This window comes from Lycium ferocissimum, chromosome 6 (assembly GCF_029784015.1).
Source record: "Lycium ferocissimum isolate CSIRO_LF1 chromosome 6, AGI_CSIRO_Lferr_CH_V1, whole genome shotgun sequence".
NCBI lineage: Eukaryota > Viridiplantae > Streptophyta > Magnoliopsida > Solanales > Solanaceae > Lycium > Lycium ferocissimum.
In genome coordinates this window covers 60,836,787-60,863,414 of record NC_081347.1, presented here as the reverse complement: position 1 = coordinate 60,863,414, position 26,628 = coordinate 60,836,787, and the positions used below count along the sequence as shown (strand labels likewise).

The following is a 26,628-nucleotide window of genomic DNA, read 5'->3' as shown; positions in this document are numbered from 1 at the left end:
ACCGACTAGTCAGGCTTCTAAGCCATCTACACCGTTAGATCCCTTTTGTTTTGTGTAAGTAGCATATGAATCTTTGATTAGTGCTAATTATATGTCCCTCAAAGCTCTCACCAGGGACTTATTAGTCAATTCTATGGAGTATGCCTCCAGATTTAGTTGAACTAAATAGTACAAAACTTCCTTTCACTATTAGTGTAGATAACTAGAAAATAGTGTCCATATGGCTTCAACATCTATTATGCAACTTCAGGATATTGCACAAAGCTTCGATTATGCAATCCTATCTGTTTCTTTAGTATTGGTGTTCCTTCAATAGAATGAGCTGAGCTAATACCACATTGAAGAGATGTCTATACCAGAATCACAAAATAGTCTTGCATTTCCTACTTGCCCTCTTCATTCTTTGCTGACTCTTAGATTAGGTACTTACAGTTTGTCCAAGTTAAGAATTTTCCTTCCTGTACTAGGCAGTTCAGGAAAAGAATAAAACTTTAGAATACCTGCAAAATCAAAAGCAGTGTTAGTTAAAACATCAGCCAAAGAGTTGCCTTCTCTTTACTTATGTTGAAGCTCTACATGCCAATTCTCCTTATTCCTTCAACATGTGATACAATGCACCAAGGAGTCACCCCTAACCCTTCCATGACATTTTTAAGCAACAAGGAATTTGTTTCCATAATAAGAGGTGTAGATTATTATCAATGCAATACTTCATTCCCTCCACCAATCCCTAGCTTCCGCTACCACATTTGTGGTTTCCCCTATTTCCTCACTTTGGGCATATATAAGATCCCCTTGACTGTTCCTGATACAAAAACCATAGGAGCTAGGGCCAGGATTCCCTCTTGAGGCCCCATCCGTGTTACACTTAAACCACCTACTTGGAGGTAAGTTCCAGCATAGCACCTTTGTAATATATCTAGGATTATAATTTTCCAGAAAAGTTACAAGCCCAGGCCATAAGAATGGGATATTATCTAACCAAGGGTATCTCATCTTTGTAAGATAAAAAAGATGATTATTCACCTCATGCACTACTCTTTTAAAACTAAACCTTTCTCCATGCTTAATCTTATTTCTCCTCTTCCATACTTCCCAAGAAACCATAGCAGGAATAGCTTGTATAATTGGCTTAAGCTTTTCTCCACATTTTATGTTCCAGAAATGTCTTATCACTTTCACATTTAACCAAGTTCTATCCGTATACCCTATTCGCATGAAAACCTCGCTAGAAATCTTTGCATTGTTTTTCGTTGTCGGGATAGTCACGCGAAATAACATCTAGACATAATAGGGATCCTTATCCTTCTTAAGTTTTCATTTGTAGGAATAATGTGCTTCCACAACCTCCATATGAAAAATGAATTCTTAAAAGGAACTCCCTTAATCCACAGATACTTAAATTCTTCATGTTGTTCCCTTTTATGTTTCATCATGTCCCAAGCACTGTTTACAGTAAATTTGCTTGAATTAGTTGGCATCCACCATGGTTTGTCCCAATTCCCTTGCAAATGTTCAATATGGATCTCCTCTCTAACATGCTCCACAATCTCATTTGGAAAAGATTGTTGTAGTATATTGTCCTTCCATTTCCCATCCTCTATCAGTTCAACAACCTCCACCAACTCCTCATTAATATAGAAATCAGATGGACCCACATGGTATAAAGCACCCAATTTTTTCCAATTCTCATGCCACACATTAGTAGTTCCTGCTTTTATTTGCCACTATATTTCCTGTTCCACTTCTTCCCTAACTGCAAGCATCTTCTTCCAAACTTGAGTACCTCCTTTTCACTGTACCAAATTAGGCATCTCTTTCTTGCAATAGTTGTTCCACATGTAATTAGCCCTCAAAGAGTATGTAGTTCTGAATCTCCACCAAAGTTTAGCAAATAAAGCATTGGAAACATCAAATGATGATTTAAACCCCAATCCTCCTTCTTGAATTGGCAAACATACTTCCTTCCAAGTTATCCAATGCCTACTTCTACCTTCAGATTTGTTACTCCAAAAATATCTAGCAAAGATCTTATGTAGCTCATGTAATACACATTTAGGGGGTGCTAGGACTGAAAGCAAGTGAACTGGCATGGTCTATAGTACACTTTTAATCAGAACTGCCTTACCCCCAAAAGATAGAAGTTTCCCTTTCCGTAAATGCAGTCTTCCTTTAACCTTCATGATCAGGTCTGAGTAATATTCCTTCCTTTTCCAAGCATGAAAAAAGGACAACCAAGGTATGTGAAAGGAAACTGGCCTCTTGTAAAACCAGTAATATTTCCCACTGACCGAATAATATCATTGCCCACTTTAGCATACATGTAATAGAAACTCTTATCTTTATTAATAAGCTTGTCACGACCCAACCGGAGGGCCATGACGGGCACCCGGTGCTAACCCACTCGGGTACCTCTTATCGTACTCTCATATTCATATCTAGGTGAGCCATATGGCTTACTCATAATTTATATGCATCAATAGTGCTAATCTCGTTGGGCAACAACACATTTATATCATCATCAATAACAATGCCCATATCGATACATACAAGCCGACGAGGCTATCAAAATGATATACAAAATGTGAGCCGACAAGGCTAACGACATCTAATCATATACAACTGTCTACGAGCCTCTAAGAAGAATATGTCACATCATATAGATGGGATAGGACCCCGCCATGCCCATAAGTATGTACAAGAATAAATACCAAAAGTCAGTAGTCTCGGATGAAATGAAACTCTACATGCGGTCACCGAACAAGATATCTATGGATCAAACTGTCTCCCTATCCACTCTGCAGGGCATGACGCGGCGTCCAAAAACAAAAGGACGTCGGTAATGTACCGGGTATGTAAAACATAATCAACCTCATAATAGGAGCATAAGAGACAGCATAAGAAATAGCATAAGATGGGAAAATCAGGGGATAGTAGCCATCATCGTAATTACTTACTTGTCTTTCATGGGGATCTTCCATTTCTAATGCATGCTCGTGTACATATATATATACATATACCTATGTCCATATCCGTATTCATATACCATAAAGGTTCAGTGGTTTCACATACCCGGCCATAACAAGGCTCGGTGTTATACATACCTGGCCCTACCAAGGCTCAGTGTTATCCGTACCCAACTGCAGTGGTGTGCGCGCAATAGGTATCATACCCGGCCATATAAGCTCGGTGTTACATAATGGTCATACATACTTAAATCCGTATACGCAAAAGTTTATGAGTATCATCGTTATCAGCGACATCATCATTTTCGTTATATCTATCCTTAGAGGATCAACTATCATATAAAAGAGACAATAGAATCGTGAACGTATCGAGAATCGTACGCTTCGGTAATCTTAGAGATAGAGTCATCTGGAAGACATTATGGAGCTCATGAAAGGATACATATAGCAAGAGAACCATGCCTTAATGAAAGAAGGGTTAGCCTTACATTTCTTCACTTCTTAACTATTTAGCGTTCACCGTTAAAGTTTGAATAATCTACATTTAGAAGGATTCATACCATGGTTAAGCCTTAATGATACTCTTTAATTCAAACTAGGATAATTCATGTTCTAATGAAAATTGGGCGACATTTCCCCTATTTCGTCAAGTTCCACTATATCACAAAACAACTCTCAAAAACAACCACAATAATATCCACAATATCATAATCAAGTATTCACATTCGATTTAGCCTTCAAAATTCATCCTCGTGTTCAACTTGTGCTAGCAACTTCATACCCATTTTAGCACATTTTTATATAAGGCTTTTTATCACCATTATTACTTCCCATAGCAAGATTATATCCATATCATACTAAGAATCATAACTCAAGTTTGTTTACTACTCAAAAACATCATAAAAACTACATTTGGAACTCATTTTCTACTTTCTCCTTCCACCCAAGTTGTTCAACAACTAAACATTCTTGATAATATGTAATAAGCATGAAAACTAACCTTTTATCTCATAAGAATGAGCTTTGGAGCAAGCTATCAACTTATATAAAAACCCTAGCTTCAATATCCAAAGAATTCTTGGCGTTTATTAACCCTAGCAAGACCTCTAGCACATGGGTATCTTGTTTCTTGCCTCTTGATATTTAATCTCCCTTGGATTTGGCTTGGATTAGTTTATAGAGTTGAAGAGAGGGTTTTTGGAGAGCTTTTGGATCTGATTTGGTGAAATAAAATGTCCAAATGAAGTGGAGTGAATTATATAAAGCGGAACTTAAAATCCCGTCGGGCAATGCGCCCATTTTGTGGCCGTAAAACGGTCGTAGAACCGCGATCAAATATGGTTGTGACCATTTGTGGCCGGGCTGGTACAATTTGACGGACCATTGAGGAACGGTTTGTTGCGTTGGAAACTAGACTCGATGAACTTCAATTTGGACAAAAGAAACACACCAAAACTTCTCATATTCTAGGAGATATACCTCCCCCAACGGACCAAAATCGGTCAAAAATTTTGCCAAGTTTTACCAAAGTTCCCACACACTCCATTCCTTTATTTGTTTGTTCTTAAATCCTTCCATAGCTCATTTCATGGGCTTAAACTCCCATAACCATAATATGGGAACATGTAATCTCATATATCCTAAGGTAACTCCCGTTTCCACGATTTGGACAACTAACGCTGAACGAATCTCAACGGACGAAGGTGTAACATTCTCCTCACCAGAAACATTCGTCTCGGGAATGATAGACTCTTGGGGATTCTACAAAAATTTCGCTAGAGTTTCCCCTATAATATGGCATTACCATCCTGCACAGCAGCCCAAAATACACGCTTCACAGGGCTATAACAACATGACAATAACCATGGCCACACAAGAATAAGAAAACATCAAGAAAAGCATTACATACTTGAGGTTAATGGCGTCTCTTTTGAATCTGTTACGAAAGGTGAAAATAAATGCGGGTACACGGACTTCATGTCCTCTTCGGCTTCCCAAGTCATTTTCCTCTCTATTATTATTCTTCCATAAAACTTTAATTGAAGCTACCTCTTTGGTTACGAGCTTTCTTGCACTATCTAAAATAACAATGGGGACTTAACTTCATAAGACAATTGTTTAGTAACTTGGACATCGTATTGGCACTGATTCTAGAAAGATCTCCAATGCACTTACGAAGCATCGATACATGAAAAACTGGATGGACTGACTCCAAATCCGCAGACAGGTCTACTTCATAAGCCACTTGGCCTACCTTGCATACAATCTCATAATGTCCAATGTACCGGGGACTAAGCTTGCCCTTTTTGCCAAATCTCTTGACGCCCTTCATTGGCGACACCTTCAAGAATACCCAGTCTTTCACTTGGAATTCTAAGTCTCTTCGACGATTATCTGCGTAGGATTTCTGACGACTTTGAGCTGTTAATAATCGATCCTGTATAAGCTTGACTTTCTCTATAGTTTGCTGGACCAAGTCTGGCCGTATCAATTTGGTCTCTCCTACTTCGAACCGCCCAATTAGAGATCTACACTTTCGCCCATATAAAGCCTCGTATGGGGCCATTTGTGTCACGACCCAGCTAGGGCCATGATGGGTATCCAGAGCTACCCCGAGCACCACCTATCATACTTAACATCGAACTCATCCTATGTATACATCATGCTCAACACACCACTCATCCTAGGATGGTCGTCATCGCTTCCATACATGTACACATATATACAAAAACATGAGCCCGCGAGGCTAGCGAAATGATATACAAATATACACCGAGGGACCATAAGACATCTACTACCCACACGTATGTATTTACGAGTTACTGCACTAGAATGCCGAGACATAAGGACGGACGGGACAGATTATACCCACATGTATGTACAAAAAGAATATAACAAAAATAGCACCTCCGGAGTAGTGGAGTGCTCATGTGTCGCCGATAGGCACATGGATCTGCGTTGCCTCTCCTGTCACCGTGGGCATGAACATGCTCGCCCATAAAAAAGCAGACGCGATCTGTGCGCATCGAGTATGTAAGGTACGCTTATAATACCAATGATAGGAATAAGAAGTAAGGAAATAGAAAGTAGATAGATGCCTCTTTAGAAGAAACACGCATGCAATTTCCTTTAACACCTTCATACATACATATATGCTTTTATACTATTCTTTGGAACGTGCACCCCGATCCATAGATATCATGTTCTCATTATACTTATTTGTCTCCATATACGTATATATGTTGCCGTGGAACGTACGGCCCGCTCCATATGTCATATCAACATCATATATATATACATGTATACATTGTCGCGGAACGAACGGCCCGATCCATTTATCCATCTATCCCGTGTCCGGGCATCCCGCGTCCGGGACGATATCATAATGTGCCAACTGAACAGGTGGTTATGCGTATATAATGCCTCTTCCTTTTCCCCATATCCCATACATGCGTATCCATATATTCATTAATATATTTATCATATACCATAGAAACATATAGAAGAACTTAAACAATTGTTATAGTTACATCGGAGTGACATAAGGTCGTATCCTCCGATTATGTTATGGGACACTTTCCATCACTAAGTCTCACCAAAGGAACCAGTCATCATAGGCGAGATAACAAACAATGAATAACGTCAATGAGATCATACAATGGGATCATCATCATCATAAACATATATCATCTTTTTCTTGTAAAAACTACTAAGACTTATTAGCTTCCGACACGTTGGGACATGAGAGGGTTATGGAAATTTACGAAGAATTTCGATATCAGAATCATGCCTTTGAAAGAAGGAGGTAAGCCTTACATACCTTGTCTCCTTAGTATACGGATCCCTCGAGTCCTTGTGCACTCTATAAATGATTATCTACGTTAAACGAAGTATCCGTATCAACGACGGGTTCATAACTTATAAGAGAACTCATTTAGACATTTTGTCGAACATTTCACGTGTACGAGATCTTACGTAGCTTGTTTCCCTCAATTCTATACTAGTTCCATTTCCATCTTCACAACTTACTTAGCAATCCAACAACTTCATATTACAACTTATTTGTGCAAACCAGCCCAACAACGTCACAACCATACCAAGTCTAGAACAATTCATACTCAAGTATAGATAAGAACAAGTTCTAGCACAACTTAAACCTTACTTTCACAATTTCTCCTTCACCCAAGTTATATAAATGCCAAATAATACTATAAACATGAAGATGGAGTGATAATCTTACCTTCAATCATAAGGATCACTCTAAACTCGAAATTCCTCCATCTCCAAGAATTCTCCAAATTCAACACCACAAGAGGAAGAACAATCTAATGATGATCATAGAATTCTTCATGTTAATCACTGGTTTGCCCTTGATTTTGGTGTTAGATCATAAGAGAACTTGTTGAGAGAGTTTCTAGAGATTTCTAGGTCCAAAATGGTAAAATAATGAGTTAGGGTCGAATTTGGGCTATTTGTAGTGGTCCGTGTGGACCGGACAACATGCGATTGCGAGTTTGTTGAGACGCAAAGATGCTTTACAGACGCAAAAGCATGCTTTGCTAAACGCATGTTGTGTCGCAAACCTCGCAAAATCATAAAATTTCACTGTCACACTTTGCTGCGCAACTGCGTGGCCACAAAGCGGGCTTTGCTGCTCGCATGTTGCGCGACAAAGTGCGCCGGAATGTGACATTTTACCAAACTTCCACCGAAACTTAACTCCGATGATCCGACGGGTCTTAAACCTTCCCGAGGCTTACTAAACATGGTTTTTCTCCATTATATACCCAAGATGGACATATCTATCCCCATGACCTCAAAAAATTTATCCTACTTCCCAAGGCTAGGACAATTAGCATTTGGCGAAACTCAACGTATGAAAATGCGAGGTATAACAATTTGGATGCTAGAATGATAACTATTATTATATGCAAATTCAATAAGTGGTAAGTGATCATCCTAACCACCTCCAAAATCCAATACACATGCTCGTAACATATCCTTAAGAGTTTGAATGGTACGTTCAGCTTGCCCATCTGTCTGTGGGTGAAATGCCGTGCTAAGGCTCACTCGAGTCCCCAAAACCTTCTTGGAATGATTTCCAAAAGTCAAGGTCAAACCGAGTCCCTCTATCGGAGATAATAGATACTGGAACACCATGAAGTCGCACTATCTCTTTAACATAAAGCTTTGCATAATCTTCTGCTACATATGTAGTTCTGACCAGTAAGAAGTGAGCTGACTTCGTGAGTCTATCCACAATCACCCATACAGAGTCAATACTTACGTCGAGAACGGGGTAAGCCTGTAATGAAATCCATATTAATTACTTCCCATTTCCAAGTTGGAATTTCTATAGCTTACAAATCACACGGCTTTTGGTGCTCAATTTTCACTAATGACGGCTAGGACATTGAGCTACGAATTCCGCTATATCTTTCTTCATACCATTCCACCAATATATAGATTTAAGATCATGATACATTTTCGTTGCTCCTGGGTGAACATAATAACGGGAACGATGGGCTTCTCTCAATATTTGGTGGCGTAATCCTGCCACATCAGGAGCACATAACCTGCCTCGGCATCGGAGAACTCCATCTCCAAAAATCTCAAATGATGACTTCTCCCTCTGAGGGAGTGTATTTCTGTAATGAATCAGCATGGGATCTTCGTATTGACGCTCTTTCACTTCCACTACTAGTGACGAGACCGCTGCATTTTGAATGATAGCTCCCATAATACCTAAGTCCACTACTCGAACTCCTAGGCTAGCTAACTGCTGGAGCTCACGAGTTAGCTCCCTTTTCCCTGGCTGAACATCACATAAACTTCCCATGGATCTACGACTAAGAGCATCAGCCACAATATTCGCTTTTCCGGGATGATACCGGATGTCAACATCATAGTCCTTCAACAATTCCAACCACCGCCGTTGCCGTAAATTCAATTCCTTCCGAAGATATCGAAGGCTCTTTGATGATCCGTATAAATATCAACGTGGACGCCATACAAATAATGTCTCCACATCTTCAATGTACGATTATCGCAACCAATTCAAGATCATGGGTTGGATAATTTTTCTCATGTTTCCGCAACTGTCTTGAAGCATACGTAATCACCTTACCATGTTGCATCAAAACACAGCCTAACCCAACGCCTGAAGTATCACAATAGACAACATAACCTTCCGATCCCTCTGGAAGTGTCAGGACTGGGGCAAAAGTTAATCTATCCTTTAGCTCTTGGAAACTACGTTCACAAGCATCTGTCCATTGGAACTTAGCTGACTTCTGGGTCAGCTTCGTGAGTGGTGCAAAAATAGAAGAAAAGCCTTCTACAAATCTTCTGTAATAAACTGCTAAGCCCAGAAAACTATGGACCTCCGTAGGTGTTGTTGGCATTGGCCAAGTCTTCACCGCTTCAATCTTTTGGGCATCTACCCGAATACCATCGGCTGAAATAATATGCCCCAAAAAGGTCACTGAGTTCAACTAAAATTCACACTTAGAAAATTTGGCAAATAACTCTCGAGTTTGAAGAACTCCAAGAACGGTACGTAAATGATCTGCATGTTCTGCCTCGGACCTATAATATACCAGGATATCGTCAATGAACACAATCACAAATAAATCTAAGAAGGGCCTGAACACATTGTTCATCAAATCCATAAATACTACCGGTGCATTAGTTAGCCCGAATGATATTACCCGGAACTCAAAATGGTCGTATCTGGTTCTGAAGGTTGTCTTAGGAATATCTTTCTCTCTAACTCGCACTTGATGATACCCGGATCTCAAATCTATCTTTGAAAATCATTTGGCGCCTTGCAATTGGTCAAATAAATCATCAATCCTCGGAAGCGGATATTTATTCTTGATCGTCACCTGATTTAGCTGCCGATAGTCAATGCACATTCGCAAGGAGCCATCTTTCTTTGGCACAAACAACACGGGTGCTCCCCACGGGGAAGAACTAGGCCTAATAAAACCTTTTTCAAGCAAGTCCTTCAATTGCTTCTTCAATTCTTTCAACTCTGCGGGAGCCATTCTGTAAGGTGGAATATATATAGGCTTTGTATTCGGTGGCACATCTATAGCAAAATCAATCTCCCGTTCAGGAGGGAGACCTGGAAGCTCTTTCGGGAATACATCGGGAAACTCATTCACCACGAAGACAGATTGAAGAGTTGGCGATTCAGCTTCCACATCATGAACCCGAACTAGATGGTAAATACAACCTTTGGCGATCATTTTCCTTGCCTTGAGATAGGAAATAAACCTACCTTTTGGGGACGCAGTATTTCCTTTTCATTCTAAAATTGGTTCTCCTGGAAACTTGAAGTGAACCATTTTCATTCTAGAATCAACATTGGCATAGCAAGAAACCAACCAATCCATGCCCATGATAACATCAAAGTCCACCACTTTTAACTCATGTAAATCAACCATAGTACGATGGTCATAAATCACAACTACACAATTTCTATATCTTTGGGCTAGCTATTACCGATTCACCAACGGGTGTAGATACCTTAAAAGGTTTGATCGATTTTGATTTGACCCCAAACCGACCCGTAATATATGGAGTAACATATGACAACGTGAAGCCCGGATCTATCAAAGCATATACATCATGAGAAAATACCGATAATATACTTGTGACGACATCGGGGGAAGACTCAAGATCTTGGCGTCTAGCCAAAGCATAAATACGGTGCTGAGGACTACTAGAACTAGGAGCTCTCCCTCTACCTCTACCATGGCTGACTGGCGCCTGTGAACCTTACCTCATAGGGCGTATCGATGATGAAGACCCGGCTGCCGATCCTGAAGGCTGGACTCTACTCCTACCACCAACCGAGGGGCAATCACGCATGATATGGCCTGGCCGACCGCATGTATAGCAAACCTCTGAATCTAGTCAACACTGGCTCCAATGTAACTTCCCACACTGGGAACACCGTGGCACGGGTGGCCTAGCCTGACCCGAATCACCCCTGAACTGAGAATCCGGCCGAAACTCGAATCGGCTCGAACGAGTAGATCTATCAAATCTACGGCTTTCCGTAAACCGTGGAGGCACACTAGTCATAGAATGGCCTGAATGCTTAGAAAAATACTATCTTGGCCCGCCTCTAAACTCACTTGTTGGACCCGAAGATCTAGCCTTCTTGTTATACCCTCTATCATGCTCACGCTCACTTCTTTGCTGTTGTTGGCTTTCTTCCAAATTCTGGGCATGGGCTTGAATGCGTGAAATATCCATGTTGTCCTGAAGGGACGCAGTCAAGCACCTATCCATCAAATGTGGCCCTGGGCCTCTCAGAAATCGGTGCACTCGGTCACCCATATCCGTTACCATAGTCGGAGCATACCTAGCCAAAGAGTTGAAGCAGAGACTATACTCTAAAGCACTCATACTTCCTCGCCTAAGATTTAAGAACTTATCGGCTCTAGCTCGCCGAACCTCTAGAGGCAAGTAGTGTCGGATGAAGGCAACCACGAATTCTTGCCATATCGGGAGAGGTGCATTGACTCCCTGTGAAGCCATCCAAACTGTGTACCAATGTACCGCGACATCCCTCAATCTATAGGATGCTAACTCCACCGATTCAATGTTCGAAGCATGCATTAACCGAAGTGTCCTCAACATCCCATCAATAAAATTCTGGGGGTCCTCATCCGGCTTCGACCCGAAGAATTTCGGAGGGTTCGAAGCTAATAAAGTCACGGGACCTTGCGATGGGGCCCTATCACCTTTTTTGTACCTTGCCGGCGCCGAGTCCGGGCGCAACCAACCGAGTAAGTAAATGAATGACCTCTTTTACATCTTGGCCCGACGCGCCGGTGGAGGAGCCGGAGGGGCTTCGGAGGCCGGGGCGAGGCTTTCTCATGCTCCTCGAATATAGGTGCGAGTGAGAGGACCGAGATTGAGCCGCATTCTCGGGGGACTCACTTTCCTCTACAACGTTGGTGGTGCTCTTTCGCCCCGCTTTCACCGCATCGTCTTGCCCTTTTGGGCTGGCGTAGCTTTTCTCTTTACAGGCATTTCTGAAATACATAATACGTGGTTAGGGGGAAAAAATCCTTATAGCATGGCTCTATCGCAGGATCTTATGACGAAAGAAGGTCATTCATTCCTAAAATGCCTGCAGCCTCCTATTTATAAGTGTGGCACGCAACACACCCATAAACAAAACTCTACAGGACACGGCTCGTAGACACACCCTATGCACTGCTTCGATACCACTTTTGTCACAACCCAACCGGAGGGGGCATGCGGGCACCCGGTACTAACCCACCCGGGTACTTCTTATCGTACTCTCATATTCACATCTAGATGAGCCACATGGCTTACTCATAATTTATATGCATCAATAGTGCTAATCTCGTTGGGCAACAACACATTTATATCATCATCAATAACAATGCCCATATCCATATATACAAGCCGACGAGGCTATCAAAATGATATACAAAATGTGAGCCGACAAGGCTAAAGACATCTAATCATATACAACTGTCTACGAGCCTCTAAGAAGAGTATGTCACATCATATAGACGGGACAGGACCCCGCCATGCCCATAGGTATGTACACAAAAGAATAAATACCAAAAGTTGTAGCTCCGGATGAAATGAAGCTCCTCTATGCAGTCCCTGAACAAGATATCTATAGATCAAGCCTGTCTCCCTGTCCACCTGCGGGCATGACGCAGCGTCCACAAACAAAAGAACGTCAGTAAGAATAATGTACTAAGTATGTAAAGCATAATCAACATCATAATAGGAGCATAAGAGACAGTATAAGAAATAGCATAAGATGGGAAAATTAGGGGATGGGGATCTTCCATTTCTAATGCGTGCTCGTGTACATATATATATATATATACATATACCTATGTCCATATCCGTATTCATATACATATTCATAACCATAGCATACCCAACCATAAAGGTTCGGTGGTTTCACATACCCGGCCATAACAAGGCTCGGTGTTATACATACCTGGCCCTACCAAGGCTCAGTGTTATCCGTACCCAACTGCAGTGGTGTGCGCGCAATAGGTATCATACCCGGCCATATAAGCTCGGTGTTACATAATGGTCATACATACTTAAATCTGTATACGTAGGAGTTCATGAGTATCATCGTTATCAGTGACATTATCATTTTCGTTATATCTATCCTTAGAGGATCAACTATCATATAAAAGAGACAATAGAATCGTGAACGTATCGAGAACCGTACGCTTCGATAATCTTAGAGATAGAGTCATTTGGAAGACATTATGGAACTCATGAAAGGATATATATACATATATAGCAAGGGAACCATGCCTTAATGAAAGAAAGGTTAGCCTTACATACCTCTTCGACTTCTTAACTATTTATCGTTCACCGTTAAAGCTTGAATAATCTACATTTAGAAGGATTCATACCATGGTTAAGCCTTAATGATACTCTTCAATTCAAACTAGGATAATTCACGTTCTAATGAAAATTGGGCAGCATTTCCCCTATTTCGTCAAGTTCCACTATATCACAAAACAACTCCCAAACAACCACAATAATATCCACAATATCATAATCAAGTATTCACATTCGATTTAGCCTTCAAAATTCATCCTTGTGTTCAACTTGTGCTAGCAACTTCATACCCATTTTAGCACATTTTTATATAAGGCTTCTTTATCACCATTATTACTTCCCATAGCAAGATTATATCCATATCATACTAAGAATCATAACTCAAGTTTGCTTACTACTCAAAAACATCATAAAAACTACATTTTGGAACTCATTTTCTACTTTCTCCTTCCACCCAAGTTGTTCAACAACTAAACATTCTTGATAATATGTAATAAGCATGAAAACTAACCTTTTTATCTCATAAGAATGAGCTTTGGAGTAAGCTATCAACTTATATGAAAACCCTAGCTTCAATATCCAAAGAATTCTTGGAGTTTATTAACCCTAGCAAGACCTCTAGCACATGGATAGCTTGATTTTTGCCTCTTGATATTTAATCTCCCTTGGATTTGGCTTGAATTAGTTTATAGAGTTGAAGAGAGGGTTTTTGGAGAGCTTTTGGATTTGATTTGGTGAAATAAAATGTCCAAATGAAGTGGAGCGAATTATATAAAGCGGAACTTAAAATCCCGTTAGGCAATTCTGCACCCATTTTGACGGGCCGTAAAAATTCCTACGGACCGTCAAAATGGTCCGTAGAACTGCCCAGTCAAATACGGTTCACTGTGACCATTTGACGCTGGGCTGGTGCAGTTTGACGGACCGCAGAATTTTTTGAAGGGCGTCAATATTCCTGCGGGCCGTGAAATGGTCCGCAGAAATTTTCTGCTCAGACAGTCTGTCGTAAAACATGCATAACTTTTTACTCAGATGTCACATTGAGGAACGGTTTATTGCGCTGAAAACTAGACTCGATGAAATTCAATTTGGACAAAAGAAACACACAAAAACTCTTCATATTCTAGGAGTTATGCCTCCCCCAATATGGACCAAAATCCTGTCCGAAAATTTTGCCAAGTTTTACCAAAGTTCCCTCAAACTCCATTCCTTTATTTGTTTGTTCTTAAATCCTTCCATAGCTCATTTCATGGGCTTAAACCCCCATAACCATAATATGGGAACATGTAATCTCATATATCCTAAGGTAACTCCCGTTTCCACGATTTGGACAACTAACGCCTAACGAATCTCAACGAACGAAACTACGAGTTGTAACAGAGCTGGCCTGAAGTTTTCTCATAATCTCTCAGTACTGTCATAATTCTCTGAAGGGACTCTAAATGAGCTGATACAAAGATGATTGTGTCATCAGCATATGCCAAGTGATTAAGAGAATTAGACCACTTTGGCATGCACTACCCAATGAACCCACTATCATCAAATAATGAATTTAGGGTTGTAGCTAATACCTCGAAATTTTACCAAGAAGGAATAAGGTAGAAGACAAAGGATCTCCCTGTTTAACCCCTCTTGAGGACTTGAAGAAACCAGTAGCTTACCCATTCAGTAAAATAGAATACCAATTATTAGAAATCAGCCCCCAAATAAGATTAAGGAAGTGCTCTACAAAGCCCATTCTCCTTGGAACATGCAGGAGGTATTTCCAAGATACTCTATCATATGCCTTTGCCATCTATAGCTTTATCACCACATTAGCAGGCTTCCCCCTAATTCTAATATCAGAAATAATCTGTTGAGTAAGAAGAATGTTTTCAAAAATGCTTCTGCCTTCACAAAGCCAGATTGATTTGAAGAGATCAAATCTGGTATCAATTTTTCCATTCTTCCAAGAACCACACTAGATATCACCTTATTAATGAAATTGGATAGGCCGATTGGCCTCAAATCAGAGAATGAATTGACAGGATGTTTCTTGGGGATAAGCACAAGATCAGTATGAGTGGCAGATTTTGGAAGTTCAACCCCATCAAAGAAAGATAATATCATTGCATGCACATCATTACCTATAATCTCCCAAAACTGCTGATAAAACAGCCCAGTAAAACCATCAGGTCCACTAGCACTATCCCCACTAAGAGCAAAAATAGTCTGTTTGACTTCCTCATAAGATGGATAAGAGCATAACTTCATGTTTTTTTGCATGAGAAATAAAAGATGGAACACGTTTGAGCATCTCAAAATCTGAATGATCATCCTCTTAGGTGAATTGTTTTTGAAAAAATTTGATAGCTTCCTGTGAAATTTGCTTCATAGAATCCACCCAAAGCCTACAGCCATCGTGAATCCCTTTGATCAATAGGTTCCTCCTTTTCCCAGTAACATAGTTATGAAAAAAGGCTGTATTTCTATCACCTTCAGTATACCATGAAAACTGTGCCTTCTGTTTCCAATATTGTTCCTCCAAATTAAGGTACTGCTTCATTTCAGCTTGAGCCTTTTGTAGAACAACGCTATTCACAACACTAGGGTCCTCTTCAAATAAAGCTTCTTTCACTTTCACTATCTCCTCTCTAATAGCAAGCTGTTGGAAAATGTCACCAAATGTTTCTTTGCTCCATTGAGATAGCACCATTTTAAGCTTCTTAAGTTTCAGCATAAAATTTAGATAAGGAGAACCAGTATCTTAAACACTCCAATTCTGTTGAATCAACTCCTTAAAAGAATCATGTTTAACCCAGAAATTTATAAACCTAAAAGGTTTACAAGTAACTAAATCTCCATCCCCACAGGACATCAATAAAGGGGTGTGATCAGACCCTCCTTTAGGCAAATGCTTCACCTCAATGTTTGAAAAAAACTACTCTGGAACTGCTGATTCACCACTACCCTATCAAATATCTTTAAAATGCAATCTGCAGCTGCCCTTCCATTCTACCAAGTAAAAGGACTCCCTTTAAATCCCATACCAAACAACTCATAAGAGTTAATATAAAAGGCAAAGTCCTCACATTCATTAAGAGTAACTGGAAGACCACCCAATTTCTCTTCATCAGACAAAATGACATTACAATCCCCTCCAACCATCCAGGGAAGAACCATAGCGCTTGCTAGATGATACAAATTATCCCACAACTCTGACCTTTCACCTGCATCACACGTAGCATAGACAAAAGTAGAGATAATGCTTGTGCCCAGGTTTGGATAATGTACTTTAAGAGTTATTTGTTGATCAGTATTCATAAGGATTTCCCATTGAATTTCAGAATCAATGAAAATCCATATCTTTCCATTATAATTAGAAATGGCCTCTTCCATCCCCAATCTCCTCCTATACTTTTGTATGTTTACAGTTCTAAAATGGTCCCATTAAAGCAACAATAAAGCATTTATGCTGCCTTTGTAACATGACTAATCTTTGAAAAGCCTTTTGGGTATTTACTGATCTAATGTTCCATATTAAGGCCTTCATCATTCAGTAGTTGCACCCTTCCTTGTTGAGGTCCTCTTGGATTGCACAGCATCTTGCATTTTAGACTTCTTTCCACTATTAATCTGCTTCTTTAGTGATAGCTCTGCTGTAACTGTCACTTTTTGAACAATATTTTGATTATGTCCATTCTCTTTATATTCCTCTTGAGCTTGTAATTCTTTTGCTGCCTTATGTATTTCCTCTTTGTGTCACTTTATGAGATATAATATCTTGTAACTTAGCATTTGGAGAGGACTTCCCTTTTGCTATTGACTTTTCATTTCTCACACTTGCAGAAACCTTATCACCAGAATTTAGTCCTTCAGAGCTTTGATTGTCAGCTTGTGGTGGTACCCTTACTTCAACTTTATCTACAGACTCATCTCCAGCATCTGGAACACTTGCATTTGTACCCACTGAAGGCTTGTCAGGTGGTTTATCTTCATCCTTCTCTATCTCCCCAACATGCGTTATCATGATCCCATTTGATATTATTGACTCCTTGATAGAAACCTAATTGAAACAACAACAAAAGGCAATAAAAAGGATAGATGAAGAATTGGGGATGAGAAATTAGAAGGATAGAAGCAAGACCCAAAGAATAGTAAATCGGGAAAAGGGTCAAAAATATCCCTCTACTTTAAGAAAAGGGCTAAAAATATCCTCCGAACTTATTTTGGGTTAAAAATGCCCTTCCCATTACGAAACTTTTCACCTATGCCCCTCTGTTAACAGATCCGTCCAATGCCCCAAAAGAACCCAAAACTTTGACCCGACCCGAATTGTACCCGACCCAAATAAAATAAAACCCCTTAGCTACCAAACACGACTCAAACCTTCATCAACATCAGAGAGGGAGAGAGAACACTGTAGAGAGAGAAAAGTGGCGGTTCCATCTAGGGTTCCGCCGATTTGCTCTATTACAACACCATAAAGGTATGATTCTTTAACTACCCACCTTCTATTAAGTGTATTTCTCTTCATTTGCTGTAAGTTTTTGAAGTTTTGATGAGTTAGGGTTTTTTTAAATGGGTTCATTTCTAATTTTTGATTAATGGTTTCTAATTTTTGTTAATTTCCCAGTAGGAGTTATTCGATTTATTTGCAATTTATCGTCTATTGAATTCAATTGTGTCAAACTTCTATTTCTACACCTTCATCTATTTCTATTTTGTGTTCCTTTACTTGTTCTTCTATTAATTCCGCTATCACTCCACTATTCCATCATCATCTAAGAGAACCTTTAGCAGGGGCACTAGTTTTACGAATAGACAATGTAATTTCGGCATTAAAGCTACCCCGCAACTCTGCAAAATGTCGCAAAATAGTTGTTCGTCGCAAAGGATGTGCAATCTTGGTTTGGTTGCAAAAATTTGACATCCACCACTCCTGCTAATCCGGGAAGAAGATTTTTCAGATGTCTTCGCCCAGATGTGTGTCTATTTAAAAGTTTTTTTTTTTTTTTTTTTTTACAGTTTCGGTGAACTAATTTTATATCGATTAATCAATTAATCTCTTTTTATGTTTTTATATTGTTGCTAATCTAATTTTGATTGTTGTCGACAGCATTCCTCATGCGGATATTGGGAATGGGAAGACCAAGCTTTCCCGGAGAAAGCTTACATACGAAATTTAGAGGAGTTGTTGAAAGACGTCAAGATTGAACGGGACATTTTGAAGATTGAAATGGTCAATTTGAAGCATGAAAGTGACAATTTGAAGAATGAAAGGGATTATTTGTCGGAAGTGGTTGCTACCTTGGAGGCTACTAATGAGTTGGAAACAAACAAAGCTAAGACATTTGAGGAGAAGTATTCTAAGGTGAAATTCAACCTTATGATTTCATGGGCTGATTTTGTTGGGATTTTGGTCGCATTGATGACAAAGTGAATTTCGAGATGTAGTGTTAGTTGTTAGTTTTTTTATGAAGCTAATATGTATGTGTAGTAGTTGAGAAGAACCGATGGTTGTTGTTTTCTCTTGTTTTATCTTGGAGATGTAGTGAATGTAGTAATTTGGATGTAATGTTTGTAAGGTCCTTGTTTGTAATGTATGGATGTGGAACCTACAAAGGTCTATTGTTTCATCTTTCCGGACAAAGGTTACTGATAAAGTGCCATTTCAATGGTATACATGAACACTAATGAATATTTTCTCATTCATGAACACTAATGAGTATCCAAGAGAATTACACGTGATTAAGAGATTTTTTTGGCTTCGATGGCCTAAGTCCTATACTACACTATGAACCTCTTCTCGTTTTTTTGCTATAGGCGATCAAATAATAGTGTTTGTAGTAATGAACAAAGCACAAGATTCAATTTTCTCTCATAAACCAAAACAAAGAACAAGTTACTTGTCAAGCCAGATTCAACTAAAACTTCCTTCGCTTGTAAACAGCAAACAACCAGAAAAAGAAAGCTGCCACTATATTCTCTACAAGGATCTTCATAATAATACCTCATTCCTACATATTCATCAAGATCAGATTTTTGTCATCAAAATACTTATTTACCACTACTCCACAAAACAGAACCATCATTTTTTTTTAAAATTGGTAACTGTACACAAAACAGAACCACCATTATCCACCTCTTCACAACAATTCTTGCAATATCCTTACTAAATACTCTACAATGTCTGCAAACCAATTCCAAATTACAGCTAAGTTCACGTGATAACCAATTTCTCTAATGACTCAACTGTAGTAATACATAAACAAGAAGAACAAGAACATTTTGTGACAAAGCTGCCTCATCAATATCACATTAGCTTGAGCTTTCTCACACACATCAATATCACATTAGCTTGACAATGTGCTGATCACCAACTGAACCAAAATAAGACACTAAACCAAAACAAATCAGTAGTATACTTGAACCAGATCAACAACCAACTGAACCAAAATAGAAGGAAAAAGCATTATACTAACAACTTCATATATTAATTGGGCACAAAGAAATCTAAAAGTTTGTTCATTACATGAGGGATGTCATGTTATAACCCCAGAAAGATGCAACAAAAAGTGATAAAAGGACATCCCATTGCCACAATCAACTACTGAACCATGATCGCTAAGTTTGTGCCATCAACAACACTAATTACATCAATGAAAGTCTTAAAGTTTTCACAAAAATACACCAAGTTTCAGTTGGTACATCACTCCTTCACTGTTGTGCCTTCCCATTACCCTTTCTTGCCTTAATTTTCTCCACTCTCATCTGCTCTAACTGTCTTCCAATAAGATATATATTACCATTCGATGAGAGACCTTTTGGTGCATACAACTCACTTGGTTTACTTAAACCTCTAGCATCACCAATGAAGCTGATTTGTCTTGATCCAGTTAGTATGGGTTGCTTCTGTCTTTGTTGGAGTCTAGACTTCAACTCTGACACACCTCTTGGCCTTAAAGGTAGATCTTCTTCAAGTTCAAGTCCAGGATATTCAAAATCATGATCACTAGGGGATGGATCAACTATGGACTGACTAGGTTGTGGAGCTGACAAGGGCAAGTCATCCACTGTTGCAATATCAGGGAATATAAGAGGTGCTTCATCCACAACTTCTTCATCGACTAGTCTCATTTGCATGTTCATTGGTTGCTTGTTCTTGCTTGGCCGCTTCATTGGTTGTTTGTTCTTGCTTGGTCTCTTCATTGGCTGCTTGTCCTTCTTACCCTTCAACTGGCCACTCTTAGAAGTGCCTTCACCATTCATTTTGTCCAACTGATAAAAGAAGAAGAAAATTAAAGTGTTAAAAAATCACATCACATTCTAAAACAATTGACTACTAATTTAAATAGAAAGATTACCTTTCCACAACCCCTAGAATTATGTCCAATAAGTCCACAAGTTGAACATGTCATAACTCTTCCTTTCCTTGGGGCAACCCACCCAGTTTGCCTCTTAAGTGCTTCATCTTTGTCTCTTTTTCTTTTCTCTCTAGGTCTGCCAGCCATGTTTACCAAAGGTGGTGGTTCCATTGCTTCTGCTGGATCTATTTTCCAGAACTTTGGTCCTGGAACTGGTTGTAACTTATGATGATAAGTCAAGAGATATGCTTCTTTTGAGTACCACCAGTGGATCTCTTTCAAGGGATCAAGGTTCTTGTAATGAAGTGCCTTGATTGCATGGGGACATGGGATTCCAGTGAGGTCCCACACCCTGCAAGTGCACTTCTTAATAGACAAATTGACAATGTGCTTGTCATTCCCTTCACTCACCTCAAACCCATAATCACCATTGAAATGTAAAGTACACCTATTAGCAATCTTCTGAAATTCATTGTACATTTGTATAGATTCTGGACTCCATTCAGTAGCCCAAGTCAACACCTCTTCTTCATTGTTGCTCACCATCTCCATCACCTTTATTCTTATTTCCTCAAGCATCCCAATGATAGCTTTGTGTCTAGGTACCAATATCCAGGAGTTGAATGATTCAACCAAGTTGTTTTCTACCTTCTGGTTCTTGCAAACTGTGTCAAAGAAAGTCCTACACCAAGTTTCTATTGGGTAGTCCAACAAGTGGTCTTTGGCTTCTTCTGACAAATCACCCAATGTCTTCAGATGATCATCCAACTCCTCTCTATAGGTGCTCCATGCACACCACCAAAGAACCTTAGTCATTTCTTTGGTTTTCTTCCCTTTCTTTCTCCAATTAGCTTCTATGTGTTTCACACAAAACCTATGCAAAGCAGCAGGTAGAGCTTGTTGGACTGCCTCAATTAGTCCCTGATTAAGAATCACAATTAAAAAAAATTAAGCCATATATAAACTTAAAACAGTGCTGAACCGAAAAACGGTTGCTTATTCGGCCAAAACAGTTGGCCGGTTAGCAAGCCACTTCTCAAAGAAATGAGTTTATTGTTTGGTCATTAATATGAAAAAATATATATTTACCTTTTGCATGTCTGAGACTAATGTGATCCCTTCTCCATTGTTGAGGTTTAGAGACTTCCCAAGCAATTCCAAGAACCACAGCCAAGTAGCTTTGGTTTCTTTGTCCACAACAGCCCAAGCAATGGGATAAAAGTGGTTCATTGAGTCTTGAGCAACAGCAGTTAATATTTGACCTTTGGCTTTACCTTTCAAAAAGGTCCCATCCAAGCCAATAAAGGGTCTCAGTCCTGCTCTAAACCCCTTCTTCAGAGCATCAAAACAAATGTACATCCTCAAAAATCTTCGTTTGCCTTCAGCAAGTGCAGCTTTTGAAACCTTGAGGACAATATCACTTCCTGGATTACTCTCCTTCAAGGCATTTACATATCCAACAAGATTTTTATAATCATCAACGAAACTACCTTCCAAATCTTCCAAAATCATTCTTTTGGCTCTCTTAGCCTTACCAAAGGAAGCATTAATGTTAAAAGCTGTTTTAAGATCAGCTCTCATATCTTTAATCTTATATTTGGGGTTACCTTGTACCTTTTCCTTGAAGTAGTATGCAATTGTAGTTGCCTTAACACTATGGTTTTCAAAGGAAGGTTCACACTTATGTTCTCCTTTTAGTGTTTTCACACTAACACCAGCAACATTTTTTTCACCAGAAATTAGACACACAAAGTTGCATTCTTTTTTACAGGTATACCTAACCCTTAATGGATCACTTTTTTTCAAAGTAAAATTATAACCATGGCACAATGCATATAAGCTCATGTATCTCCTAGCTTCATCTATACCTTTGAATGTCATAAATTTGTGTAAGTCCTTATAATTAGACAACTTTTCATTGATTGTTCTATTTCTTTCTTTTGCAAAAGCCTCCATCTGTGCACTATCATAATCAGATTCATCAGACCCATCATTACTACCATTATCAGTACCATGAGAGCTACAGTCTGTAGCTGCATCATTAACCTTTATGTTCTCAACATCAATAGACAATTCATTATCCTCAACAGCAAATAGGTTTATCACATCAAACTCACCATTAACAAAAGACAATAATGTCGTAATCCCATCATCACCTTCTATTTCATAATATTTTCCAGAAGGGACAGACACAATCAGTTGTTGAACACCCACAAACCCTAAACTATTTTTGTATTCATTAACGATATCTATATAAGATAAGAGATCAGGATCATAACCTTCCCATTTGTGAACATTCTTCATAGAATATAGCAGTTTTGGATCTCTTATCCACACACCACCATGGTGAAACACCAAATCAACCAAAACCATCTTAAATAATCTGAAATCAATATAAACGAATAAACAAAAAAAAAAAGATTAATTAAAATGTCCACTCACTGTGCCAGCAAAATCTTCCAAGTCTAGACTCTCAAAGTTAGCTACTGTTTCAAACATTTCCCGTAAATTGATTGAAGACAGAGAGATGATTATTCATCCATCAAATACCATCCATGGTTTCCAAATAAGTGGAAAGAATAAAAAACAAAAAGAACACACAAAGCCAAAAATGTGAGCAAAAACAGGGGAAACAAAAGTTTAAGGTTAACACTAAACAAAGAAGGGAAGCCAACAAACAAATATGAGTTTGGGACCACATTCAATAAAGTATGACTAAAAAACAATAAAGTCCCACTTCTCAATAACTTTGGAGACAAGAGTGAAATATTGGGACCACATTCCAAATTTTTTTAGGGCACATTCACAATTCCAATCAGATTTTTCGAAATAGGAATCAATAAATGGAATCTACACCTCAATAAATGAAGTTAAACCTAAAATCACAAACTATTCCATCCTCAAACTCTAAACCACCTCATCAGACCCTAAACTACCTAATACGAACCCTAACTAGCTTAGAATCTACTACACACCAGAAAAACAATAGAACTCTACATATTCATGGATAATTTTTAACAACAAAAGACAATATTCAACTAATATATGGAAGTACTAACAAATAATGATCATATTTATCAAGAAATTAAAACCCTAAATCATCAACCTTATACCCTATTAGTGTTTTCAGCTCATATTTACAAGATTTAACAAAAATTAGAAATGAACCCATTTAAAAAAAACCCTAACTCATCAAAACTTCAAAAACTTACAGCAAATGAAGAGAAATACACTTAATAGAAGGTGGGTAGTTAAAGAATCATACCTTTATGGTGTTGTAATAGAGCAAATCGGCGGAACCCTAGATGGAACCGCCACTTTTTCTCTCTCTACAAAGTGTTCTCTCTCTCTCTCGATGTTGATGAAGGTTTGAGTCGTGTTTGGTAGCTAAGGGGTTTTATTTTATTTGGGTCGGGTACAATTCGGGTCGGGTCAAAGTTTTGGGTTCTTTTGGGGCATTGGACGGATGCATAACGTAGGGGCATAGGTGAAAAGTTTCGTAATGGGAAGGGCATTTTTAACCCAAAATAAGTTCGGAGGATATTTTTAGCCCTTTTCTTAAAGTAGAGGGATATTTTTGACCGTTTTCCCTAGTAAATCTATGGACAAACTTGGGTATATGAAACCCAAATTCTTCGAATTGGATTCAACCCTAAGAACCTAAACTATTTGAATTTCAAAGGAAGACTTTAATTTGAATCCTCAAATGAGCAATCCTATGTAAACCCAATAGAAATGCAATTCAATTTGCAACTAAGAAATCACACTTAGTTAAGTAACCAAACAATCTATATTATCAACTAAACAATCTCTCATATGAGTTTTTCATCAATATTCAAGCTAAGTATAAATGAAGACTAAGGGGTCTATTTATACTAAGGCTTATTACAACAAAGGCCCAAAAGTGGCACTTTGCGCAAATAACCCCTACATAAGGCCTTCATTCCACATGTCCAATTGACTTGCAATTATAGCCCTAAATTTCATCCTTAGCCTTAAATTGCATCTTTATCCAAGAGTTGCAACCTTTAGCCACAATTTGCACTTCTATTCCTCTTGCACTCCTAGCCACTTTGTGTAGTAGCTTTCTCCATCTCTTTCCAAGCTATCTTCTAAGTGACATATGATCTCTTATGTGGGTCCACAAGAGGCTCCAACGTCCTTCTTAGTATCCTTGAGTCATTTGTGCCATTTATGCCCTTGAGGATCATATCATCCTCCCCTTCTTGAAAAGGATTGGTCCTCGAATCCAATCCTTGCAAAAACCAAAGGAAGATAGACGAAAACATATTCCTCAAGGCATGAGGGTTAGAACACAGAGCAATAATCACACTTTCATGCCAAGGACACACAAGCTTGTGGTACAACCAAGTATCAATAAGGATCACCAATAAAATTTCCACATATGGGGTACCAAGAAGTTGGTCCCTCCAAAGATCATGAAATGAGGATAAAGTATCCTCAATCACATGTTTTCAATACCAAGTCATGACAAGGGAAGGCAATACTGGGATTAAAGACTAAAACATTTCCCAAGTCATTTAGCATGCACTCACTATCTATCATGAATTCAAGTAGTGGCACAAAGCAAGACTCACATGCACGAAGGTGGTAAAGAAATGTACCATATAAAACGACTTCCTCATCCATAATGTTATAATCCCTCAGTAGGAGGTTTCTATCACAATGAAAAAGGTCATCTTCCTATGGCGTGTTCCCATAGAATTTGAGATGTCCAAATGCAACTACATTCTCCCCCACCCAAAACATATAATTATGCACCTCACTATCAACAATCATGACACTATCAAACAAAAAATTATCCTTAAAGAGAGAATATGCAACTAAAAGATGGGAATTAAGGCAAGCAAATCCACTCTCAAACGGAACAATAGAAGCACAAGGGCCAACACTAGGTGGACACAAATTGATCTTGCAAGAAGACTCAATTCGGTCATCATAAGGATGAACTAGTGTGTAAGCACTCAACAAGGACATCATCATTAATTAGAAACGTACCACTATGTTCCAAAAAATACAAAACTTTATCCTTACTCAATTGGTCATTAGTCACAATATGTTCTCCCAAGCTCATTAGAGTGTAAGAATTAGCTTTGTTACCTTGTAGCTCATGTTCATAAACTTTGTCACCTTGGTCAAGTCCCTCGCATTGACTTTCCTATTCGGAAGAGGTTTGAAATACTCCACTTTCCAAAGGAATTTGGTAACCTTCGGAGGAGGTTTTCTTTGGATGATCAGCCTCATGAGTACTTATAAAAGAAACAAGACAATTAGAAGAAGTAGTAAGGTTAGAAGGGTTAGCATGAGTTGGTGAGTACTCCCACATCACTACACATAACCTTTCGACCCAACATGCCCTTCGAAGAAAATTTTGGTTTTACAACCATACACTTTTTTCTCTTTTCTTGAGTTGAACCTTGTCCTCCTTGAGCAACCAAGGTCTCCTTTTCACTCACCTCTGTGCCCCCCTTTTGAACCCTCTCATGGAGTTCCTTCATGATTCTATAGTCTTCACTCACTTCGTAGGGAGTCAATGGAGCAAGGATGAATTTCTTACCATCCAACACAAACGATTCCTTATTGGAGCTTCCACTATGTTGAGCATCTCTTTCAAATTGCCAAGGTCTCCCAAGCAACAAATGACACGCTTGCATTGGTACCACATCACATAAGATTTTATCTCGATACCTACCAATGTTAAACTTGATAATAGCTTGCTTTGTTACCTTCATTTCACCACATTCATTGAACCATTAGAGCTTGTAGGGACTATGGTGTTTCCTTGTGGGGAATTTCATATTCTCAACCAAGAATTGGCTCACCACATTGGTACAACTCCCACCATCAATTATCAATGAACACACGTTGTCCACTATCTTACATCTAGCATAAAATAGATCTTCTCTTTGATCAAACCCCTCTCT

General features: G+C 39.0%; 2 protein-coding genes and 1 long non-coding RNA gene across 3 annotated transcripts; 1 reads left to right on the top strand and 2 right to left on the bottom strand.

The window, feature by feature from the left end:
* Positions 1 to 15,657: 15,657 nt before the first annotated feature.
* On the bottom strand, positions 15,658 to 16,715 carry LOC132061469 (uncharacterized). Its single transcript, XM_059454283.1, has 2 exons — positions 16,367 to 16,715; positions 15,658 to 16,082 (listed from the first exon to the last, which is right to left on the bottom strand). Exons 1-2 carry the CDS (start codon positions 16,713 to 16,715, stop codon positions 15,658 to 15,660), a joined length of 774 nt encoding a protein of 257 aa, XP_059310266.1.
* A 771-nt stretch (positions 16,716 to 17,486) lies between these two features.
* LOC132060866 (uncharacterized) lies at positions 17,487 to 18,955 on the top strand. The gene is made up of 2 exons (XR_009416047.1): positions 17,487 to 18,302; positions 18,467 to 18,955. It is a non-coding gene; the product is annotated as an uncharacterized LOC132060866 (long non-coding RNA).
* Positions 18,956 to 19,834: 879 nt separating this feature from the next.
* Positions 19,835 to 24,027, bottom strand: LOC132059935 (uncharacterized). Its single transcript, XM_059452778.1, has 4 exons — positions 23,949 to 24,027; positions 21,773 to 23,066; positions 20,684 to 21,604; positions 19,835 to 20,597 (listed from the first exon to the last, which is right to left on the bottom strand). The coding sequence occupies exons 2-4, from the start codon at positions 23,054 to 23,056 to the stop codon at positions 20,037 to 20,039; spliced, it is 2,766 nt and encodes a 921-aa protein (XP_059308761.1). The 5' UTR covers positions 23,057 to 23,066; positions 23,949 to 24,027; the 3' UTR covers positions 19,835 to 20,036.
* Positions 24,028 to 26,628: the final 2,601 nt, after the last annotated feature.